The 24,354-nt window shown below is 41.4% G+C and overlaps 2 protein-coding genes across 3 annotated transcripts; both read right to left on the bottom strand.

Moving 5' to 3' along the window:
- Positions 1 to 477: 477 nt before the first annotated feature.
- On the bottom strand, positions 478 to 9,864 carry LOC124069777 (ETS-related transcription factor Elf-1-like). 2 transcript variants are annotated; one of them, XM_046409205.1, is made up of 8 exons: positions 9,627 to 9,864; positions 6,622 to 7,048; positions 6,362 to 6,491; positions 4,123 to 4,230; positions 3,818 to 3,973; positions 3,639 to 3,713; positions 2,725 to 2,920; positions 478 to 2,615 (listed from the first exon to the last, which is right to left on the bottom strand). In XM_046409205.1, exons 2-8 carry the CDS (start codon positions 6,679 to 6,681, stop codon positions 2,000 to 2,002), a joined length of 1,341 nt encoding a protein of 446 aa, XP_046265161.1. In that variant the 5' UTR covers positions 6,682 to 7,048; positions 9,627 to 9,864; the 3' UTR covers positions 478 to 1,999. The 2 variants fall into 2 exon arrangements, with proteins under 2 accessions (XP_046265161.1, XP_046265162.1); XM_046409206.1 differs by lacking the exons at positions 6,362 to 6,491; positions 6,622 to 7,048; positions 9,627 to 9,864 and adding an exon at positions 5,985 to 6,308.
- Positions 9,865 to 14,485: 4,621 nt separating this feature from the next.
- Positions 14,486 to 20,861, bottom strand: ednrba (endothelin receptor Ba). Its single transcript, XM_046409488.1, has 8 exons — positions 20,612 to 20,861; positions 19,544 to 20,010; positions 18,545 to 18,657; positions 17,007 to 17,211; positions 16,357 to 16,506; positions 15,966 to 16,099; positions 15,722 to 15,830; positions 14,486 to 15,487 (listed from the first exon to the last, which is right to left on the bottom strand). Exons 2-8 carry the CDS (start codon positions 19,955 to 19,957, stop codon positions 15,353 to 15,355), a joined length of 1,260 nt encoding a protein of 419 aa, XP_046265444.1. The 5' UTR covers positions 19,958 to 20,010; positions 20,612 to 20,861; the 3' UTR covers positions 14,486 to 15,352.
- Positions 20,862 to 24,354: the final 3,493 nt, after the last annotated feature.

Raw genomic sequence — 24,354 nt, 5'->3', positions numbered from 1 at the left:
AGTCAATAAAGCTAAAGATCCCCACAAATCTAGTGCAGTAAAAAGTAAAAGTACTTCCCATTTAACTGTAATGGAGTAGTATGTATGAATTAGGAGACAATAGAAATAATCAATTACAAGTACCTCAAATGCGCACTTAAGTACAGTACCTGCATACATATACTTACTATTCTGATGTTGGTAAACTGGGACGGCACAGTGGTGCGGTGGTTAACACTGTCACATGTTAACACATCAGGTGGGTTCCAGGTTCAAAGAGGGGAGTTTTCATGTTCTCTCTGTGTCTGCGTGGGTTTTCTCCGGGTACTCCGGCTTCCTCCCAAAGTCCCAAAAACACACACATTAGGTTAATTGGCTACTCTACATTACCCCCAGATGTGAGTGTGTCAACATGTGTGGTTGTCTGTCTTTGTGTACAGAAAATGAATACTGGTAGATTAAATGTGGGTAAATAAATGAGTGAGGATGAACCCAACACGATGATAAAATTTTGTTTATTTCTTATAATAGACCATTATCTTTTCAACATCTCTGAACTGCACAAAAGCAAACGCATCAAAATAAAGCAACAGAAACTCCATCTCTCCCCCTGTTACAAGCTTACAAATCCATATCAGTAAAATATACAGTACTGAGAGATCTCCAGAAAACAAAGGGGATTCCAAATAAATCGTTTACTCCGTAATAAAGTGAAAACAGTTTTGCATAGGGTTCCCTGGGGGCAAAGGCACGGTTATAAGTTTCTCCTAAACCATGTTTAACCTCACTGAAGCCTGTCTAAATCTTACAAGCTCAGTTTTCATTTGGAGTGAGGGGAAAGTTATGACCAGGCTTTGTGAGGTTAAACTATGATCAACTGAAAACACTGAACTTAGCATTACTTTGTAATAAAGGGCCAGCTGTTTTACTCTTTGCATAGAGTATACAGTCTGTGCAGTAAAACTAATTTTTACAACCCTGAGGGAGAAAATGGCAACAAGGCACAAAGTCAAGCATGTTCACAAACATACAGCATGTAACACACAACACTTACAGATATCAAAGCTTTAGAGGTTCATATACTGTATGCATTTATATATGTTTAAAAAATAAACAGAATGTGTGCACAGCAGAAAGACTAAATAGTAGCTGTATGACTCTACAAGAGGAAATGTAGTGAAATAAGAAAGGCTACAAGACCATTTCACTGGTGATTGTCAACAAAAGGAAGGTCCACTGTGCAGGTTTAACAACTAAACAGCAGCAGTGCTGAACAACTACTCTACAAATAACAGTGATCCCTTATTTTCAATGTTTCACAACACAAATGTAATTCAGTAATCTTAAAAAAATAATAATAATAACATGGAATGTTTCCCTCATTAACCTCATTTACCAGAAACAGAGGAAGCAGGGATGGGATGGACTGAGATCTTCAGGCACTTAGAGAAGAAACATACAGCAGAAGTAAACATTAGTGCAAAGCCATTTTCAAGGCAGAGGAATGATTCAGCATGAGCGAGTAAAAAAAAAAAAAACAGAGTAGGGAAAGCGCAAGAGTAACGGCAGAGAAGGAAGGCAGTGTGCTGATCACATCATTTGCTTCATGTTGATGGAGGTGAAGTACTAGCAGAGGGAGTGTCTGCACAAGGTGCAGAGAGGCTGTAAGTTCCAGTGCATGTCTATTTTTGGTGACAGAAGGCTGATATAAAGGACATGAGCTTTTAAAGTCTGCCTCGTCTTAGAAATTAACCTGGTGAGTGCTGTGAGATTTTGGGTCCTGCCAATTTCCCTTAAAAGCAGACATCAGGGGAGGAAATACTGATCTAGAATTACTTTTGTTACAAATTCATAATATAATGTATAATACAAAAATATTCCTAGATCAGTACTCCCACTCTTACACACTCTAGGGAAAACGAGAGGGCCTGATGTGAATTGACACAGCAAAGTGCAGCTCTGTAGCTGGTCCTGAGTCAGTGGAGTGTATGCACACGCATGTGTTTGGTTACTGGCCTTTTTAATGGCCCGAGCCAGTCAGCGGCACCAGCTGTGGCCTCTCCACTTGTGAATTTTTCTGTCCTGGGTGTGACTTTTCATCAGGTGTCTCCTGCGCACCACTGCTATCTACAGCCACCTCAGCAGCAGCCTGTCGCTCACACAGACTCCCAAGAAGCTGAGCCGTTCTGAAGACCGAGGCGTGACCCGCTGGCTGCAGGGACTGGACCTTTGGCAGGTTCTGGAGAGTCCGCAGCATCTCAGCAGACACAATAGGCAAATGCTGCTCCTGGATCAAGCTGGTGCTGGCAGGTCGCAGGACAGTGTCGCGCTGACCTGAGGGCCCGGGAGATGGCTTGGTCCGCTGAGGAGCTTGCGGTCGGCCAGAGCCGGACGACACTTTCTTCTGTGTTGGGTGTGAATCTTCCTCTTCCACTGAGTGGTCACTAGAAGGTATTGTGCTGTCATCAGAATCATCACTCACACCTTCATCATTGCCACTATTGTCGTCATAATCTTCTTCCTCTTTTGTGCCATCTCCATCTGTGATATAAATCATGTCTTTGGGCAGAGAGGTGAACTGGTAGACAAGACGCTGGCCTTCAACCTTATTCAGTATGCCTCTTTGGTAGTAGTACCTACATGAACACAAAGGTACAGTGTTAACAAAGCAGATCATGCATCTGCTCATATATTTTCTTAAAGTACGGATATGACCATGACTTCAGCTCTCTGTTTGCAGTGTACCTGAGTGCTCTGCCCATTGTCTCATAATTCATATCTGGCTTGTTCTTGTGTTTGCCCCAGAGTCTGGCCACTGCTTTTGAGTTGACCAACTTGAAGATTCCTGCATGGGGGTTAGTCCATTTAATGTAGCGGGGGCAGACCTGTCGGTCCTGCAACAACTCCATCAGGAACTGCCACAGGTACAGTGTGTTCCCTCCTGAAGCACAAACACAGGAAACATGACGGAAAAGGAAAGACAAAGAAACAACACGGAAAATGACTTCAGTGAAGGCAGTGTTGCAAAAGTGACTGATCCCCTGTGATCCATCCATCCAAGGCCCTTTTCAGAACTGAAATATTAACACTGCTATCTGCATTGATCTATTAAAGAAATGGCTTCTTTTCATTCAGATGCAGGGGAGAACTAAATCAATGTTTCTTAAGGTTTTAGTGCTGGTACTTTATTTAGCTAGAAGAGTGTTCTCTGTTCTCCACAGGCTGCATTAATGACATTAGCACACAAGTATAAGACATTGAGACGCATGTTTAATGCCTAATTGCTAACAGGCTGTATGTAACGCATTTTTCTGGATATTCATTCCTAATACACAAAAAATGTACAGAGGGAGTGCATCTTAAATTTTGCTTATTCACTATGTTTCATGGATCTGCACACACGCTGTCAAATCATTTTTTTTGTACAAAAGATTATAATTAAGCGATTAATTACAGCTGCTCTTCAGAGAGCATACCGGACAGACTTGCACGGTTCTACGAGTGTTATGGAAATGTTACTATGTCTGATGTAGTGAGAATGACATTTTGAGTTTTATGTAAAGGTGACTCTGGAGCTTTTTCATACATGGCACCTACACTGACATAATGAGGTGAATGTCTGAAAGAGGCCTGAGTGATTTTGGCATGCGTGACAATACCTTTGTTGTATTTGTCCTTCTTCACTATAATTTCTGGTGTGGGAGACTCTGCCCTTCTATGTCGAGGTTTTCTCCCTGAGTAGTTGAAGAATAAAAGCAGGTCATTTTCAAAGTATTTAATATAATCACACAAGACATAATCTATTTAGTTTTAGATCAGCTGATTTTAAATGACTGACCTCTCTTCTTGGACTGCGGCTGTGCCGCAGACTTCTTTGTGTGTAATGAGGTCCATTGTGGCTGGTCAACAGCTCCCACAATCCCCTCTGCCGATACAGTCACCTGGGTAACAGGCGTAGTGATGACATCACCCAGTGACGATAAAAAGGTCTGGGCTACAGGGACGCATAAACAGATTTAATTAAAGAGAACAGCACTATGACCACTACGTCTAAAAATAACATCTTGCAGACCTACATCTGGGGCAGCTTCACTCTTTTAGTGTGCATGTGAGTAGCATAAATTCAGGTATGTGTTGGCTTACAGTAGTGCTGTTCCAGAGAGAGGGCATCAGGGCAGTCCATGTTGAGAAGTGAGTCAGCAGCAACAAGTGTTTCCATGGTCTCCTCCTCTCCACTTTCACATGGCTCCACTACAGGCCACAGAGAAGGGGGTAACATATAAAAACACTTTTTCAGTAGCTGGAGGAGGGCGTCAATGTGATGAAGGGTCGGGATACTTCAGGCATTTCATTTACTGGACTAGCCTAACCAAGGCATTCCTGACTGTTTATCCATCAACATGTTCTTAATGGGTTTTCCAGATAATATATTTTACCATGATATATTGATCATGTAACATAAATCTACAGACGTCCTTCTCCCCCACCTCTAGCTGGGAACACCTCAAATGAAAGTCACACTACCCGTCTCTGAAATTGCAAACAGTGGTTCTCAACCTTCTTCATCTGACATGCCCCCTTTGCCCTGTCAGATGCATTCAAGTAACCCCTCATTGTCTCATCACCTCAACATGGGATGGGCTTTCCTGGAATTGTCCAACAGTAATTCCTTACAGAGAAAACCTTTGCTGTACATATGAATTCATACGAGACACAGCGATCCAGCAACTTTCAATGTTTGGGTTTCTTTCCCAGTGAGTTCAGTCATGTATGCACTTTATTCCACTACCACCTGAAGTGGCAGCCACTGGATCACTCAACCGCCCATTTACTATACCAAGCGGTATAGTAAATGGATGGTTGGATGGATGGCTGGAGCCTATCCCAGCTGACTCTAGGCAAGGGAGGTGGGGTACAATCTGGACTGGTTGGCAGTCAATCAAGTTCCCAACACACAAAGACAGGCAACCACACGCACACATTCACAACTAGGGGCAATGCAGAGTAGCCAGTTGACCTAATGTACATGTTTTTGGGACCGTGGGAGGAACCTGGAAAAAAAAACCCAACGCAGGCACAGGGAGAATATGCAAACTCCAGACAGAAAGGCCCAGACCGGGATTCAAACCTGGAACCCTCTTACTGTGAGGTGAAGGTGCTAAACACTGCACTACTGTGCCACCTGAGACAACCATTTCTTGTTTTTTTTACAATTGACCCTGTGTACTTGGCCTATTGTAGCAGGAGCATCACTGATAGCTAGGGTAATAAATAGATCAGATATCTCTAGATTACCTACTCCACAATCTTTCCAGGTAGGCCTTAGTATTTGCAGGAGTATGCCAGTTCAAGATCACTAAACCGAACTTAAAAGAGAAAAAAATGTTTATTTCAGTTTAGGTAAACATTGTTTTTCAAACAGACGACTGAGCAACATGTTTATCAGTTATCTGTCCTTAGCTCCAAACAACAGAGTAACCTTTAAATATCTAGATCTAGAATACAAGCTTATACCTGACCGGTGTTTCATTGCTTACAGTGCTATTACCGCCACACAAACAATACGGGCAGCTACAGGCTTTTGAAATATATTACTCCTATGTGCATACATGTTGCCATACCTTGGAGGAAAATTATTATCAAAGGGAGTCTAATGGTTTGCGCTCAGGTCTGTGACTTGATCAGGCTGTGAAGCAGTGAACTAGAAAACATCTGCAAGCTAACAGCTGTTTGTCACGGGTTCAAACACACTCTGCCGCCGAGAAAGCCAGCAAATGACCCGTCAAAACAAGACACTATGTTTAATGAAACACAGCAGGCAAGTCACTGTCCCAGTATGGTTGTAGTTGTGAAATGAAAAATCCTCAATTGTCTGCGAGTGTTGCTTTTGTCTTGAAGTTGCCGTTAGCTAAGTTAACCAAGCCTCGCCGTGCCCCCCAACTTCAACGTCTCGCCCCGACCATAATACTGTCGGAAGAACAACGCGATACATTGATATAACTTACTTTTAATTTCCAGCACTGACGACGAACAAGCTATAACACATGTGCCGTAGCCCGGACCGACCACGTCTACATCCTAATATGATTCATTAACTGTCTTTGCCAGGCACGAGCCAGGAATGTTTTGTTTCACTTCCTGAAATTTTGCGAGGGGTGGTCCATGTGCGAGGGGAGCGACTGCGCATGCGCTTAGTATTAAGTTCGCTACCTCGTCTGACATTTCTTTGGGAAGACAAAATAAAAACTAACTTAAGTCCGACCCTTACGTAATCCTTAGAGTAGACTTCTGCGTGACAGAGCTTCAGAAATAACACGTGAATGTGTCAGGTGAACAAAGTGTGTTGCGTGTGTGTGTGTGTGTGTGTGTTGTACGCACTGACCTTTGAAAAAGTGCTGCTGATCCTCCTCTGTATGAGACTGCTCACACGCCGCTAGACTTGCATATGATAGCATTTGTGGATGGGGAACCTGCTCCACAATCACTGCAGGGTAGTCCAAACAACCTCCCAACTGCAACGCGCACAAAGAAAATTAGATTAGATTACAATTCATCAGATTTCTCAGAATTGTGTGCTGCATCACACGCCAGCACTGTTTCAACACGTACAAAGAAATTTGGCACTGCTCAACATTTACTTACCTGTGACATGTTGACATGGTCACTGGCAAAGTCAAAGATGAGCTCTGACTGCTGAAGCATGGCTGAATATCCCAGAACCACACACGATCTTAACTGTGCGAAAACAGCATCACAGCTTTCCTCCGAACACTGTCAATAACTTCACAGGTCCAGTGTGTGTGCCCAAACAGATCTCGGTTTTTGGAGTGAGTCTTCAGATGAACAACAATTGGCTGTCAGTGTAGATCTACCAAAGAGTTTCTACCCAATACATACGATGAGGTTTGGTCTCTTTCCATGCACCACAACTCAACAGTGGCAGAGTGATATGAGTATACCAATTGACCAGAGACACAGAGGCGTCACAGGAAACTCATGTTCACTCGCTCTGCTTCGACTCTCGATGAGGAAGTGGGGGCTGCTGAGCTGTCCTGTGGTCTGACTGAACCTGTCAGAGAAGAACAGAGAGAAACAAGAGTAAATGCACATGTTGGTGGTGGTGGGGGGGGGTGGAGAGCCGTTAGAGGCAAAACACAGGGAACGACACCTGCAGAGAATATCAGGTGGTAACCGGTTAGACTTTTGCATGAAAAAGTCCAACTAAAGAAAGAAGCAGTTACTGTGATCTGAGAAAAAAAACAGCACATTTTGCTTCCCTCTTTCAAATATCTCATTCTGTTCTCTTATCTTGCTTCTCAAAGAGGCTAAACTAGCAACAGGAAGGAAGCATTTGGGCTGCAATGTGTGCCTGTGTGTGTGTGTGGTATGAGTAGGGGGGAGGCAGTTGGTGTTGAACTTGAAACATCATGTCTTTACACAATGTTCAAGGTTTCAGGGGCGTTCCATGCACATTCTTTACAACATGACTGTGAAGGGACATTCAGAACAAAATGCAAAACCAACTCCTCTACTCCCTCTTAATCTCTTGATCCCAGTTCTTTTCTCTTGTTTCCCTGACCATCCCTAACCCCCGTTGTTCATTTTTAAACATTTCTGGGCTTAAAGTTAAATGTCGAGTGAATTTATTCTCTTCTGTTGCCTGCACAGCGGCCTCCCCCTCACAGCTGTCTGAGATTTAAGCTGTAAACACCTGCACTCACCTTCAGCTTCTTTCTGCTAAAGATCAAGCCAGCATTTAGGATTTACTTACAATAGATCTCCTGCTGTGAACAAATCTCTTCTTAGGAATTGAATAAAATAGTTGTGCGCCTACATTTTAATCCAATTAATCCTCAGTTTTGTTAAAACCATTTTGGTAGTCTCACAGTTTACCCAGATGCCAAAGGGAGGGAGAGAATGTGAGCGCGCTTCTTTGTTTTTATGTGTGTGTGTGATAGAGGTACAACATGTTTGGGTCAGTTATCACACAGGAAGCACAGCTCAGTTAGGAGGCACCGCTTCCTGAGTTTCTGTGCCAGACCGCTGCCAACATCTCTGCCAGAAATGGCCGTCTCGTTTTTGACTTCCTCTGATGTGTGCAGTTGTTTGGCGTTCAATGATTTATGTAGGACATGAATGAAGTTCAGGATCACTTACTTCTTGAGGGAGTAAAATCGAAGGAGGTGCAAAAAAAACCCCTTTTTTAAAAAATAATGTTCTTCATGCAAAGGGTGATTACAGGGGAGAATAAGGATCATAATTAAAAACACTGTGCATAAACAATTAATTGTTTAAATCACTTTTAAGCAAAAATATCAGCAATTGTGGTTCCAGCATCTTAAATGTGAATATTTATGCTGATGTGAATAATATTTTTCTAATAGTAAGTTGAATACGTTTTCTTTTAGCTTGTTGGTCAGCCAAAACAAACAATTTGAAAGATGAACAATGTTCAAATTGAGCTGTGGGATGATATCATGGGTATTTTTACGCTCATTCACTACTGTGTAAGAAAATGTAGAGAGATATATTTAATCTAAATCCTGTTAAATAAACTAATAACCTAATATATCATATACTTATACGTACATACATGCAAAAGTTGTAGTGCAAGTTGAATATAATTAATTAACGGCTACTCTGCACTTCCTAACCTGGAAATCAAACATGCTTATTTTAGTGTCAGTATACATAGTACAAAGGATGAAAAATGCAGCTTGGATTTTGTGTTTTGTTGAAGTGAACAGGACAGTGAGAGTTCGCAGACAAAAACATCTGGATTCGTGCAGTTTTTCCTTCTTCGAGTGGTAGCCACCACTGTCTGCCATTGTGCCATGTGTATATGTTGGTTGTCAGTGTGCCCTGCAGCCTGCCACTTCTATAGAGAACATCTCTAACAGCACAGAGCCTGTGTTCATCAGTACTCTGGTCACATAGGTTTGTCTCTGTGGCCTCGGCACTGGGATCTGAGTCTGTGAAGTGGCTGCCAGGGCCCTAAGGACACTGATAAGCCCCCATAACATTCATTCCCCAGTTTGTGTGTGCATGTGTGCGAGAGCGAGTCAGAGACTGAGATAGAAAGAGTGCGGCTGTGTTTGACAGAAAGTCGTACAGAGCGTGTTTGTGTGAACTAGGCCAGGCTGATAACAGTATGGCAAGTGAGGGAGCAGCTGATAAGTCCCTCTTGTTGCTTGGGGTAACCGGGTCCTGTTAAATGTACACAGTGAAATATAGTGTGTATGTGTGTGTGTGTGTGTGTGTTTCTGTATGTGTGTGTGTGAAGGGGAGGAGATAGGGAATTGGGGAATGTTGGAGGTTTTCACAGCACACCTCTGTTTTTACAACCTTCCTGCTGTGCCTTTGTCTGTTTGATGTAGCTGTCATTTAAAGTAAGTTATACACTATACAGTGTTTTTATACACATTTTCTAATAAACATTTCTGGCAGGGAGTTTAAACTGCGTCGAACAGCCACACTGAGTACCTCACACGCTCTCTGAAAAACACTTTCACTTTCTCTTCAGCACATGTAGTGCAACGTCCAATTGCCCAAAGAGCTACTAGCATTATTTTCATTTGTTTCATGGCTTATTTGCCATGATACAGAGATGTAGACCTGCTACATGGAAGACAAAACAGTGGGCTTACCTTGTGTTTATAGCTTGTGTCTCTATGGGACAGACCAGCAGCTGCCTGGAGGATCCAGAAGAGAAACGGAAGTTGTTCTCATCCCCTTTGGCAGAGTGCCTTCATCTGCTTACAGACCTGGGATCAGTTTCCTCTTGCGAATTACCACTCACCCAGGAACATGCTACACAGGTTTCAGATCTGTGTGTATCGTGTTGATTTTTCTTCTTCTTCTTCTTCTACCCTTCAGCCCTTCTCTGTCATTGCTTCCTCTTTTTTTTTCCAGAGAACTGCCCCCCCCCCCGTGAGTTCTGATTGGTTACCTGTGTTGTGAGTCAAGGTAACCCATAGTGACCATTGTCAGTCTGGAGCAAGTGTAAACACGGGCGTATTTGCAATGTAAAGCAGCAGAGATCGAGCCAACCTATCTGCAAACAGCCGAGTGTTTTATGTGAAGGTGGACAGCCGGTGCATATGTGTGTGATGATCTCACTAAATGTCATATTATATCATTACGTCAGCATCCACTACACTGCATTATGAAGTTCTGTTTGATGCCTTGCAGTTGCTGTCACTTCCGGCTTCAAAAACAGAGACAACAAATACAGACACAAAAATGGCTTGTGGAAAACCAGAAAGGAAGAGAGACATATGAAGTAAAAGAGAAGTGTGTCTTTATCCAATCCCTGATGCTCCCTAGTGGTAAAACTCTGTACAACAGCCTTAATAACAAGCGTGAGTGATCCCTCTTCTTCCTTTCCTTCCTCTGTCTTTTTTAAAATAAACAACAAATTGGCCTTATATGGCCATCCATCCCTGAGTGTGGTGCAGTGATACTCGAGGGTCTATTACAGGCTATGTGATCACTGACACCACTGTTCCTTGTAAATCATCTGCTCTCTCATGAGAACTTGGCCCTCTGCACCCAGGCACGCTGTCTCTGTTTACTGTCACCGCTGTAATGGTTGCATAACTCCCGTTTCTCTGAGCTTCATACAAGAGAAACAAGCATTAAATATGTTTTCTTTGCTGTTGTAAGAACTTTATTTAGTCACACTGATGAGCATGACGTGGTCTGTGAGTAGAAATAGTCTTATAGTCACTTACTACAAATGTATAGGTTTTTGTGATGTTTGCATCTTTTAGGTATGTGTAAAGAACATTCTTTACCTTTCATCTGATTCTTATTATGCATATCAGTGGGTGGTGATGGAGTGATAAGGCAGAATAAATCATACTTCTCCCTCATTCCTTTAGTTCTTTTTTTCTTTCTCATTTTTTCCCCCCATTTGTGCAACACCAAGCAGTTTCAAGAATGTGTTGGTTTGGCCCAAAACTGAGGTTAACGCCCGTAATGTTTTGATAAATTAGCAGAGGTTTAGGGTTTATGTGTGTACATGTATGTGTGAGGTAGAATGGTATTGTTATTGAGAAGTTATTGATTTAATAATCCAGTGAATCTCAGTACAAACATTATTTTCAGTTTATGTAATAATCACAAACAAGTCATAGGTCTGATGAGCTTGCACACATGCATGCATGCTATTATATGGATTTAACACTGTTGTATTATTTTTACATGTTGTGGGGAGTTTCTTTTTTTCAGTGACAAACGACAGTCATCTGCACTTTTACCTGGCCTAACCTACCTGTTGACAGGTGTCGTGTTTGTAGTATCTGGCTCTGGCCAACCTGCACAACATATATGTTTCTGTGGCTGATAAATCATTCTTTATCTCGTACTCTGGCCCCATAGATTTATTGTCACATTATCAGACAAGCGGGAAAGGGGAGCAACATAAACAGGACAGTGGCAGAAAGTTTGAATGTCCCTCTGATGTAAAGCAGAGGGGGTAATAGATGAAAGAAATGCTTCCACGGTACGTCAGTCTGATGAATTCCTTCTGCTGCCCACGTCTGCTCACCTTATGCTATTACACTGTGTGTGTGTGTGTGTGTGTGTGTGTGTGTGTGTGTGTGCTGTCTATGTATGTATTCAAGTGTATGACATTTGTACATCTGTCAAAATGACTGATGATGTTGTTTTTCTATCACTCACCAGCCATTTCTTGACATGTGAAACCAGTGGCGTGTGACCTACAGCAGCACATCAAATTAAACAAAAAATTACAGAATACATTTACACACCTGCGCACACTCACATGCGTATGGAGACTCCGGCTCACATATCTTTGTTTTGTGTTCTCATAGACAGCATGAAGGTCTTAGTTTGAGCTAGGTTCAACATTTTCCCCTTGAAGTAATTCCATGGCTGAAGCACTCACAGACACACATACACACATGCTTTCACACTCGCAATGAAAGCATGTTTTCTTTGTTCTTCCCAAATGTTGGTAGAAGCTCTGCCAGACTGAAAGCTCTCCTCATTGTGCTGTCAATCCAGAATAAACATTCTAAACCTAAGAAGGAAGCCAGCAAGTCTTATTCATCAAGAACTGTGCATATGCTTTTGAATTATCACATTTCTGTCAGACGCAGTGAATTCAGGTGAGATCAAAAGACACAGGTGACAACCAAAGAAGGCCCTGGATAACGGAGAAAGGTATATGTGTCTGAGGTTTGTGTTTGCATACTGATGTCTCAAAAGGTTTGTCATGCAGGATTATTCAATATGCAAACCAAAAGGTTAAGAAAAGAAGCACTGCCGCTCAACTATGTGAAAGTTAAGTCAAACATCATGTTCATGTGATTGCTGCTAACTGTATCTGAATTTGCCTGCATATGTCTGCTGAGCGTGCTGAGTGCATATGCAAAATGGTGGATTGTTGGGATAAAAAATAACGAAAGAATGTTTGGAGAAAAAGAGAACAAAGTGGTGCCCAACCTGTTCACGGCACAATCCCTGAGACCCAGAACCCAAAACTATCAACCCTCCGATCCAGCTGTGCTCCAGCGATTTGTGTTGGCCTCTAAAGCTGTGTGGAGGAGAACACAAACAGTGTGGGTGTGTTTGTGCCTGTGGGGTGTCCAAATGTTCTGTATGTATGTTTGTGTTTGTGCTTGGAGAGACTGTGTGTGCGTGTGTGTGTGTACTGAGACAGACTTAAGGTCAGTGTTGCAAGCAGAGTTCACTGCAGTAAGTAAAGCCCACATTGTTTTTCTTTTTTGAGTGTAAAGGAGAGCCCACATAATGCAACTAACAAGAGTTTATATTAGTTTTTATAGTTAAACAGGGCACTCTTGCTAATTAACCTTTTGGCATCAATCTGCCGCAGGTTTTCATCTGTTTTCTGGCTCCCAGTAGCAATAGAAGTGTTGCAAGTATGAAGAAAGGGATGAATGACAGAAAACCAAGTCTTGTCTATACACAGGAGCAATAAGAATAAACTTGTTACTTACCACTAAACACAAAGCTACATTTGGGAGAGGGCTAGCTTATCTTAGTTTAAAGGCTAGTCTGGCTCTATCCATCCATCCATCCATTTTCTACAAAGCTTATCCATCAGGGTTGCAGGGGGAGCTGGAGCCTATTCCAGCTGACTATGGGCGATGTACATCCTGGACTGGTCGCCAGTCAATCGCAGGGTCAACACACAAAGGGGCAATGTAGAGCATCCAATCAACCTTATGTGCACGTTTTTTGGGATTGTGTGGAGAAAACCCACGCAGGCACAGGGAGAACATGCAGAGTCCGCACAGAAGGGCCCAGACCGCAATTCGAACCTGGAACCTGCTGTGAGGCGACAGTGCTAACCACTGCACCACCTGCCCTGGCTATCTAAGCAAAGATAACAAATGTAACCCACAGGACTTCCTAATTAACACATTATGTCTAGTTTATTCAATCCCTATGAAGAGCAAAGTAAACAAATAAAGTATTGTGTTAACTACCAGTTCTAGTAGGCTGATTCTTTCAAACCCCTGCACAGTGTGCTTGCATAGATTATAAGAGTTCACACTGCTTCTTAAATTACCATAAATCAAGGCTGCTGGGGTGAATTTAAATTTCAAACACAAGTTTTACAGGGCAAAATATGAAATTCTGCATTGACCATGAGCAATTTAACATTTGATTTATAGACTGTTCAGTGAGAAGCTCTGTGAACAGCATAAACTTTCTTTGCAATGTTCTATGGCTACTTTCTTTTGTAGTCATGATCTTAGAGGATAATCCATCACATTGCAAAGGATGAATGCCTGTATCCACAAGCAGATACATCTGTGTAACCTCCGCTGGGAGTAGAAAAGAAGATAATCAAAGGAGGAATGTACTGAATGTGATTTCTTTTACTGAAGGCTGCTCCCAGCACCGGTGGGTTTGATTTAATGTCAAACCATGCTGAATTGTTTGAAACCATGTTGGAAGAACTGAGGCAGAGCAGTTAAGGAGAGGAGTGAAAACAGGAATGCAGAGAGAAAGTTAAAGGAAATAAGAGCAGAAAGCAGGGAAGAAATAAGGAAAAACAGGCAGAAAAGGAGAGTGAAGGCAAGGAGGGTGGATGAAGAGATGATTCTTGGAGGGGTGCTGAGAGATCACAGGACAGAGAGCTTCTTTGACAGCTAATGTGACATGCATGACACTGGTTTAGCCTGAAGGAACATTCCCAGGTCAGAACTGTGTGTGTGTGTGTGTGTGAAGAAGTGAGGAAAAAAATAAAGAGATCACAGTAATGTTCTGTGTTAGCATTCACCATCACATGATGCTGCCTGCCGTCACACCTAAATCAACCCCACACACACACTTCTCTCTCTCGCTCTCTTTCTCTCTCACACACACACACGCACACACAAAGAGAGTCAAGCTTCAACAGTCAAAGCTAAAACATAGTCATAAAAGATTATGACTGCGTCCGCCAGACATAATGGCTAGAAAAATTCATGCTTTTCTGAAAAAACTACACACCATGCTAGTGTCTTGTTTATGATATTTACCATTTTATTTACTGCAAAAAGAAACTCCTGCGTCTGGTCTTGGAGTAAAGAGTTAGATTAACATAATGTGGTGCACGTACAGTCACAAAACGCATAAAGCCTCATCAACAGGCCCAGAATTAAACATTATAATACAATAGCTGGATGGTCAAACAGCTGAAATCACACAACATCAGTAGTTCAGTAACTAGTGGGAAAAGGACACGGACAATACATTTAAAAGTACTAATGTAACATGTGATAAAGTATGCAAATGCTCAGTACAAACATGCATATCAAAGGAAATGTGTAACAAAACAAACAATTCTCAAACAAGAGCTTTAGATTGACTGTTCAAACTGTTCCAAACTGCAGCAACGCCAAAATCACACTCCGCATAATCTCCAATGTAATCCATACAATGCAGAGCATATTGCAAGGTACAGATAGTCAAAGTAACATTCACTATCCAGGCCACAAGCCTGATGAGCTGTCTTTTCAAGCTGTCCACCCCCCCACCCCCGCCCCACCACTTTTTATGTTATGATCGTGCTGAGCTCCATCCCATCTCAGTTGTCGATACTTGGTGTTATTCACACGTTTCTCCGCTTCACAAATCTCACCCCTGTTTTCCAGGAATACAGCTTTTGAGGGGCACAGATGCTTATTTCTTCTTGGAAAGGGTCTGAATGGTATATGTTTAAAGTTTTAGTTTAAAAGGAGTTTCATGTCAGTGAAGGCTGATTTCCAAAACCACATGATAAACGTTGGAGGAGACGTCATATTCTGGTGAAGATGAGGCAGGAATGGGAATGACCTTCAACAATTACCTATTTGTCCTCATACCTCCTCCCTTCTCATTTGCAGGCCTCTCCTCAGGCTGTAGTGGACTTGTTGGTCATGCGGGAATTGCTCTGGTCAGAGGCTCGTTCGGTGACTTTCAGCTTCATACACAACTGCTTCTCATCCATCAGCATCTCTGCCGGTAGGCACCAGCAGCACAGGCAGGACTAGAGTATGAAGGAAAAGTAGTGAGACGGATTGTGTGTTCAGTATGAACTGCCAGCTGTCAGTTAACTTAGCACAATTTGTTTTTGCACCAGGCCAAGAAACAATCACATAACCTCCTGTACAATCTAAATGGGTTGTCTTTTGTTTTTTGTAAGGATTTTAACAAATGAGACATAACATATTGATTAGCACGCTTTAGGGCAGCATATGTTGTTGACTAAGTTGCACCTTACCCTGAAGCAGCTCTTAAAGCGCTTGCTGACCATGTAGAGGGCGATGGGGTTTATGCAGGAGTTGACAGAAGCCATGTTAATTCCAATGTAGTCCAACACCAAAAAGAAACTGAAAGGTTTGCAGAGAAACATCAGTCTCCTCCCGATTCCCTCCGCAAGGAAGATTCATTTCTCTACTAAATTGTCTTGGTTACTCTCTCTGTTTTTTTTTTGTGCACCTTGAGACATAAATTTTCCTCCATACCTGAGCAGTTCGCAACGGTTTGGATCTTTCTCATCATAGATGGTGAGCTTCAGAATACGGCTGAGGTGGAGAGGCAGCCAGCACAGAGCGAAGACCAGAACCAGACAGAACACTGTCTTGGCCACCTCCCTTCGCTGAACACACACAAACACACATAAATCACTGCACAGCAGCAACAGCTTGTACTGACAGTTTTGGCCCAGAGAGGGCCATGGTGAAATTTATATAATGCTAAAAGATTTATTTTCATAAATCAAAACAAATTAGGTTGAAATGTTAATTTAGGCTGGCTTAAAGTTGGTTGAAATTGTGTATTTGTTTTTAGCTTTAATAGGGCACGTTTTAACCCTAAACACTCATCAAATCAGTAAGATGAAAGCCATCATTGAACCTGCTTGAGGTGGTCACTGAGGGCGATCTGGACACCGTTTTTCTTCCTCAGCATCTCACAGGTCATCAGGGTGTAGAAAATAGCAGTGCAGGCCAAAGGCAGGCAGAAATATACACTGAACAGCCACCAGTCCTTTGCTGATTTATAAAACTACACGGAGAAAAACAGGAAAACAGCAAGGGTAATGCACAAACAGCTGCACAAGAGAGCTTAAACTTATAGGTGAAGCATTTTCAGAAGTATATTCGGTGGAGCCTATCCCCAGTCCGGCCTGGACTGGAGTGAGGGACTCGAGGGTATGTCTCAAATTAAGACCTGCTGACTTGCACTCAAAAATCAATATATCAAAGTAGCTCAGTGGATTTAAAACTGTTCTTTGTTGTTATTTTATGATTATATGAAGACACGTGAACACACACATCATTTAGATGCTGCTGTATTTTCTGACATCCAGGAGAATAACTGAGTAGGATATACCATGCTTTTCTATTTGACTATATTCATTATACATGAGTCAGTATGTGTGCAAACATCTGCATCTCCATGTGCACATGCATGAGAACAGGCCACTGTGTTTTACACTGTGTCAACACACACTATTTTTCTCCACACTGAATTATGCCTCTGAGGGTCTGTAGGTCACAGCTTACCCTCATAAAGCCGGTTTTCTGCATGGGGTGCAGCAAACAGATCCTCAAGTGTTCTCCTTTGTAGTCCATGGTGATCATGTCGAAGGCTACTGCCTCTGGCACAGCCAGGATTATGGATAATATCCAGATCAGCGCTATCTCAATAGCCATCCATTTTGGAACACCGATCCCTTTGATACGGCTCCACGAGGCCACGGCACGATACCTGGAAGAACCAACGTGTGCAGTCAGTTAACCAACAAATGAACGTAGGTTAAACGAAGAGTTAAATGTTTCGGGAAATTCATTTATTCACTGTCTTGTTGAGAGTTAGCCAAGAAGACAGCTCTCATACAGCTCTCCACAGACAGGCCAGCAGCCAGTTAACTTAACTAAGCAGCTCCTCTTCAACATTCTGTTTTTGTATTCAATAAACAAAGCAGATATAATGTGTGAATTGATAAGCTCAGTTAACAGATAAGTGCTGGTAGGTGGATTTTATATCTTTGTACAAAGCCTGTAGCTGTTTCATACTGCTTCCCATCTTTGTGCTAAGCTAATGTAACCGTCTCCTGGTTCCTGCTTCTTATTTTCCATACAGACATCAATTAATTCTCAGCAAATCAACTCTTGCCAATGAAAATAATTAGTATTAGCTCCACAATTCACTAAATGTAGACAGATGATGCCGTAAGTTTATTTGCTTTGTTTATTTGTTGGGTCAGTAGCAGCAAAGGAGAGCTCTCCTTAAACTATATCAAAGGTAGATAAAAAAAATTTTTAGCCAAATAATCACATAAAAAAACTCATTACAGGAGAAGGTCAGTTTAGTTTAACTTTTTTTTTTTTTTAACTTTTGAAATATTTGCGAGCTATAGGCAAATCCTAATCCAGAGAAGTGGAGAGAAAGAGAGAAGCTCAAATTAACCATATATATGTATATAGCAGGAATGAATTAAAAAATATTATATTTTCCACCTTTTGCCTGATGATCAGGATAAGTAGAATTTGTGGCTAGTCACATTTTCAGAAATAAAGTCACTAAGAAGATCTGAAAAATCCTTAAATCTACCAAGACAGTCACCAAGTTGATAACACTGCGACAACTAAGTGAATGAGTGTATTGTGTCTTTTTTAATAACTTCATGTTAGCAGATATGCTGTCTGACAAAATGTCTAAAACCTTAACATAATAAAAACCCTGTTTTGGTCCCATCCAAACAGTCAAAACTACTTTTTTATTTTAATTGGCAGCATGCAGATAGAAAGCAACATGTGAAGGTTATGTGAGTATCTTATGAACAAATTAAAATAACTACACTGTAATAAAATAATATGAAATGCAAACTTCTTATCTCAAGCTTGCAATGTAGTTGACAATTTGACTGTGGTTGACATGTGTGACAGTCACCAAAGTTAAAAGCACAGAGTCACAAGGAGGCCAAAAGTCAGGTCAAAAGTCACTGCTCTAACAGCATTTCTGTAATCGCTGAAGATAAGAGCTAACGTGAGTGGAAGTGTGAGTTTGAGTTGAGTCCACTGGTTGTGGTCAGATTTACCTGTCAATACTCAAAGCACACAGACTCAACACTGTGATCCCCACTGAGGCTTTTTGGACAAACGGCACCAGCTTGCACAGAGTCACTCCAAAAGGCCAGTCCTCCGCCAGGAGCTGGAGAGAGAAACAGAGACCAAAAGCGTTGATGACTGAGTTAAACCGTGAGAGGGAGTGGAGAATCAAATTCTCTGGCTCTGCTCTGTTCCTTGGCCTCAGGCATCCTGTGCTGGCCAGATATGCATGAACCTGAACTTTACAGTTTCTGTTTTTTTTTTTTCCACCTTTTCAAGTTTAATGGTTTTAGTCTTTCTTCTCTTTTTGATGTCAAGACACTGTAATACAGAGAGGTACAGCGGTTCTACTTTAACAACAAAATACTGCTATACCTGTACGATATTTGGTTGTGACTGGAATGTGAGCATAGATCAGTTGGAATCATATGGTCCTGTATCTCCTCCATACCACTGTGTCTCTCCTGTCTTTGCTCTGGTATGCAACCACATCCAGTTATTTTAACATGCTTGCCCCCTTACCCAAATATACAGATACTTTGCCCTCTCTCTGTCTCTTCTCTCTCTCTCTCTCTCTCTCTCTCACACACACACACACACTCACGCACACACAAAGTAAGTCAAACAGATAATAACATGCCAGAGGTATAAGAGGATATAGAGGGGCTCAAAATCCAGTAAAGTAATAACATGTTAAAACTACTTGGAAGCTCCCTTTTGAGAGTGTGTATGTGTGTGCTTGCATGTGCGTGTTTTAGGAACAAGTGTGTGCGTAAAGGATTTAAAGTCCAATAATTTCATAATGAAAACTTTAAACATTATAATACACTTTATGGGAGCAAGAGAGCAATAAAAATTCCTTGAAAAGCTAAGGTAGTTTTGAACAGCCTGGAAATAAAGATACTGTTAAGCAGAAAATCATTATACATGTGCTACAAGGTCTATATGGTATAACATTTTCGTCAGCCATATTTTGCACCTTGACTCACCTTGTAAACATTAATGGGAATGCCGATGATGATGTGAAGTAGGTCACCAAGTGCCAGGCTGGCGATCAGGATGTTGGGCCCATTACGCATGCATTTATTCTTATAGATAATTCTCAACAGAGTGGAATTACCAATAATACCCACAACAAACACCAAGCAGGACACCACTGTATTGATGTACTTGAAGGTGTCTCGGATTTCTGTGGGTCCAGTGCACATTGGAGGTAGGCGGCGGCGGGGCATGGTGAAGTTGGGCCTCACTGGACCCTGCATGTCTCTCTCTACGAGCCCGGGTCTTTGGGTAACAGTAATAGCATCCTGGGGAACTTGTTTCTTTGGCTCCTGCTGCCCACTGGCCAAAAGGATGTGACCTGCCAAGAGGAGTAACTCCAAGCAGAAGAGATGAATCTTCATCCTGGATTTTGGTTGTAAATATCACTTTTGTCCAATTTATCCTCTTTGAGGGCCTGAAACACAAAGATTGCAGCACAGTGTTCAGGCCTGTTATGCGACTACAGGAATATTATCATACCATATCACAACAAAATCACTGTTTAGTAGGGATGTTGGACTCCACTATTATCTATATTATCTATTACAAGACTTTAGCTCACTCAGTTGTCGTTTCCATACAAACTGACTTTAGACTCACAATTAAGATCTGCAGGCACACACTGCAAAAACATTATATTCTCATACATTAATTATTAGTTTAGAGACTAGACACAAAAATGATTAGAGAGGACCATGTGAGTAGTTATAAAAAAAATATAAAGGGTCTGATTTAATGTGTTCATTAGTGACACACAAGTTTTATTAAGATAATAAGATTTAAACTGAGACATGCACTAAGGTGAGTCATATACTTTGTTTTGATATGTTGTGCGGAATGTGTTGCAGTTCGAAGAAGAAGGAGCTGCAAGAAAAACATCCCTGGAGGCTTATTTTTATTTATTTATTTACTAAGAGAAGCATCGGGTTTGGCCCCACTCACCATCCCATTGACTTTCATACAGTTCCTAAATCAGTCAGTCAATGTTCTTCAGTCACTGTTGAGCTCTTACTTACCTAACTCCAAGGCGAGGTAGAAATCCTCTGATATTTGTGCCTCTTGGATCAAACTTCCCCGGTAACTCTCAAGTTCTCAGGACAAAGAAAAGTTCCCAGAGTGGATGGTTCTGTTCCTGCAGTGACAGTCCAGTCATCTCCAACAGCAGCTGACCCTCTTTGTTACTGGTTTCAATGTGAACAAACTACAGATCTGTGATTCAGAGTTCACTGTTCCCCAGTACTGACTGCAGAGTCTCAGTATGTACTGTCTCAAGAGTCTGCTGATTTGATCCCTGCCCTCCAACCCCTCCTCTACATAAGAAGAGGAGGGGTTGAAGAAGGACGAGCAGAATGTTCACAAGTTGCTCAGTGTTCATCAAAATGGTCTACATGTAATAGAGGTAGCCTAGTAACATCTCTTAATAAGGAGATAAGGAGTGGTATATTTTATCTCCTAATGGCATTGTCCAGGGATTAATCATTACCATCATATTTGGCCTGTTAAGATGTTTCAGTTTTACCCCTTTGTTCTCCTTTTTAAGATAAACAATTAAACAAACAAAAACAGCATTTGATATTGAACCTTTTCATTCAATCCGCATCCACAGCAATCCTATCGCTTGGACTTTATAAGGCTGCCAAGTTCACCAAGCTGTCACTCACTGGAATAGCATTTAGAAATATGCAGAAGACACACTATATATATATATATATATTTTTTTTTTTTTATCTGTAAGCGTGATACTTGTTGCCTTCACAAAAACACAGATATATATCAACTTTTTAAAAATAAAGAAAAAATACAGAAAAATATTTGTTTGTCCATATTGTAAGCAGATGTAAAGTGTGTCCTGAATTATTTAAAAAAGACTCTCTGACTATTGACACAGTTATGTAAAAGCTAAAGACTGATGTCAGCATGCTAACATGATCACCATGATGGTGCTAACTAGGGTTGAGTATAAGGTACTGCCTAATTTACACTATTTCTTTAGTGGATCACTGATTGTTTACCACACACTATCTGAGTCTTCCTAAAGTGAGAAAAATCTAAATATCTAATATTCAGATAAGGTTAATTAAAATTACTTGCTGCAATTCAAAATGGGACAATGGTCAAGGTGACACCTGGCATTCTAACCAGAGCTATTTTTAGTACTTATAATAAATCATGTTTTCAATGAAAACATTTAATTCCTGTCAAAGAGGTGTTTCTCCTCTTCCATTCTTCTCTTCCTCTGGGTTTCACTCTGCACGTATTTGTTTTCCCTTTTTGGCTTTACTGACAAAGACAAACATGTTGGAAGCGATTTTTCGCTCACTCTTTCACTTTCTGCACTGTAAATCAATTTTCTGGTCACATAGACCCAATGACACACACCATAAAATGCAGTTTACATAACAACACGCACACTAACAGTTTTTGTTTTTAGGTGAGTCTCTCAGACCTTTTTGCTTTATGTTTAGACTGTTGTACATAAATGACCTGAGATATGTATCTTGTACTGTCCAGGCCATACCTTTATTGGCCCAGAGTTGATCCTCCCCTTGAGACTCAGGTTTTCAAAGAAGAATTACATTCAGGCAGAAAGCCATCGACTCCAGATGTGTTTCTCTGTTGACAGATGACCATCTCAGTGGAGGCTTAGGAACTTCTTTTGGATTCTTTGTGTTTTTCTACTGTTTGTCTGCTCCATGTGGACTTCAGTAAGAGAGTAAAAGAGAAAGGGATTCTTCTCTCTGTTAAGGTTGTGTTCACGAAAACTGCCTGGTCTGCTTTACCACCAGATCTAAGAGGATCATATGTGACTGGCCACAGAGGTAGACCTAATGGCCGTGTGCTGTCCCTGTCCTTATAACTTTTTCCATGTAACAAGTTTGTTTCTGTGTCTCAACTTTGAGACTTACTCTACTTTGTCCTTGCTACTTCGGCTAATGTGATAACCCTGAGGACTGTATACAAAAACTCTTAAGGGCTAAAGGGGATCAGGAAACAGGAAGGGTATTATAATGATAATGATGATGATGGTGATGTTATGAAATCATCAGAGTTCACTTACCAGCGAAGGTGACTAATCACATAAAATTTCAGTGTCAATTGTCACCGGATGCGCCATGCAAGAATCATATCTCAGTTATGTTATTTTTCTAAACTTCTTGTCAGTTGAGTGCAAATCCTTCATACTCTACATTATCAGTGTATTTATTCCTCAAGTTTTTAATATTTGTAGAATATTCAGATCCCACAGCTTACCACAAACTTTACTTCATACTCTTTCAGCCTTCAATCACATTATTTGACGCATGTGTACCCTTTCCCACTTGCTGCTGCTTGCAGCTATGTTCATGTTTGAAAATGTGAAATGTTCTACATGCCATGTGATGGTGAAACTATCACAATATCACGCCTAAGATGTGAGGAGCAGTAGGCAAGCCTTGTGAGTTGGGAGGCAGTCCTCTGGCTCAGGTTCAAGTCCCTGAGGCAACAAACATTTAACAGTGAAACAATGGGCGTACATGACTCAGTAAGTATACTGAAGGAAGAAATGTCCTTTCTTGGACTGAGAGGGATTTGATAGAATTTGAGCAAACTTAGCAGTACAATGGGAACCAACAAAAAAAGTTGATCACTCTATTATGAATTTACTCCTAATAATATCACCTCGTTCTGTAAATGAACGCCTTAGTTTTGCGTCTTCAGCACCAGTGTCAGGCAGTAATGCAAAGTAAAGTATTACCGTAATGTCCTACAGTCTGATGTAGGGTCGACATCCGTTTGGTCTCTGGCAGACTGGGACCATGGTTATCTGCTAGCTGGAGTTGTGGGGTTGCTGTTAGCCACCACCAAATGAAGAGAAATGTGCCTCCCAGTAACAGCAAATGGCTAGCAAATAATGCATTAACTCTGCTTTTACTGTAGAGTAATTAGTGAGGTTAAATGTGTATTATAAACTGTGTATTAGTGATATGTATTGATTATATTTTTCATTGAATTTTTTGACTGCTAAAATAGTCTGAGAATGTAGCTGTCACTCAGTCTCATGCTTTACTATCTGCCATATTAAGAACAGACTCCTCCTGCTCTTGCTGACAGTGACTGATGTCCCAATGAAACGATTTCAAATTTAAAGCAAAGAGGGGCCCCCTCTTCTCTCTTATGTCTTTTATGGCAGCATTTGGACTGCGCTAGTTAATATGTGAAGAGCCGCGCCATCTCTGAAAGCTGGTGTCTTTAAAGGCAGAAAATCATCTTCAGATATAGCAGATCCAATGAGGACAAAGGGCTGACTTGTTTTGAACAAGGAGAGATTCATTTTGCTTAGTGTCAATGAGAGGCCACCTTACCGAACATACAATAAACCCTCAGAGCTCACTCTGTTGGAAACAGGACATTCTGACTTTACAGCTGAATTATGCCCACCCCTGTGCTGTTATACATACGTCTTGACTGTGTCCTTGTGCCCAAGAGTCAAAACAGGCTGACTGGCCTTTGTCCTGCAGCCTTGTGACCTGGGTGGTGAGTTAATAGTGAGTAATCAGCTGTCACTTCATTAGATCTTTAAAAGAAGCATCTCCTGGAGTCCTTCCTACCCTTTGTTCTCACTTTATGGCCTTCAAGTGCCTTTGTCTGTTCATTTCAACCAATAGCATTTGCTTATTGACGTTCCACTGAGAAAGCTTTGTTTCTAACTAAAAGAAAAACAAAATAGACAATCAAAATCTTTAAAGGAGAAAAATCAATCCTTCTGACCGTGAGCTTT

The sequence above is a fragment of the Scatophagus argus genome, chromosome 13 (genome assembly GCF_020382885.2).
Source record: "Scatophagus argus isolate fScaArg1 chromosome 13, fScaArg1.pri, whole genome shotgun sequence".
In the NCBI taxonomy this organism is placed as follows: domain Eukaryota; kingdom Metazoa; phylum Chordata; class Actinopteri; family Scatophagidae; genus Scatophagus; species Scatophagus argus.
The sequence above is the reverse complement of the archived record's forward strand: the minus strand, read 5'-3'. Positions and strand labels throughout refer to the sequence as shown.

Bases quoted from the DNA above. Each gene is read 5' to 3' on its own strand.
- LOC124069777 (XM_046409205.1), bottom strand. From the start codon at position 6,681: ATGCTTCAGCAGTCAGAGCTCATCTTTGACTTTGCCAGTGACCATGTC. The intron at 6,492-6,621 runs GTAAGTAAATGT...TGCGCGTTGCAG, and splicing joins ACCATGTCAACATGTCACAG to TTGGGAGGTTGTTTGGACTA. The intron at 2,921-3,638 runs GTATTGTCACGC...TTTGTGCTTCAG, and splicing joins GAAGGACAAATACAACAAAG to GAGGGAACACACTGTACCTG.
- ednrba (XM_046409488.1), bottom strand. From the start codon at position 19,957: ATGAAGATTCATCTCTTCTGCTTGGAGTTACTCCTCTTGGCAGGTCAC. The intron at 16,507-17,006 runs GTAAGCTGTGAC...TTCTCCGTGTAG, and splicing joins AGAAAACCGGCTTTATGAGG to TTTTATAAATCAGCAAAGGA. The intron at 15,488-15,721 runs GTAAGGTGCAAC...TTCATACTCTAG, and splicing joins GCTTTAAGAGCTGCTTCAGG to TCCTGCCTGTGCTGCTGGTG.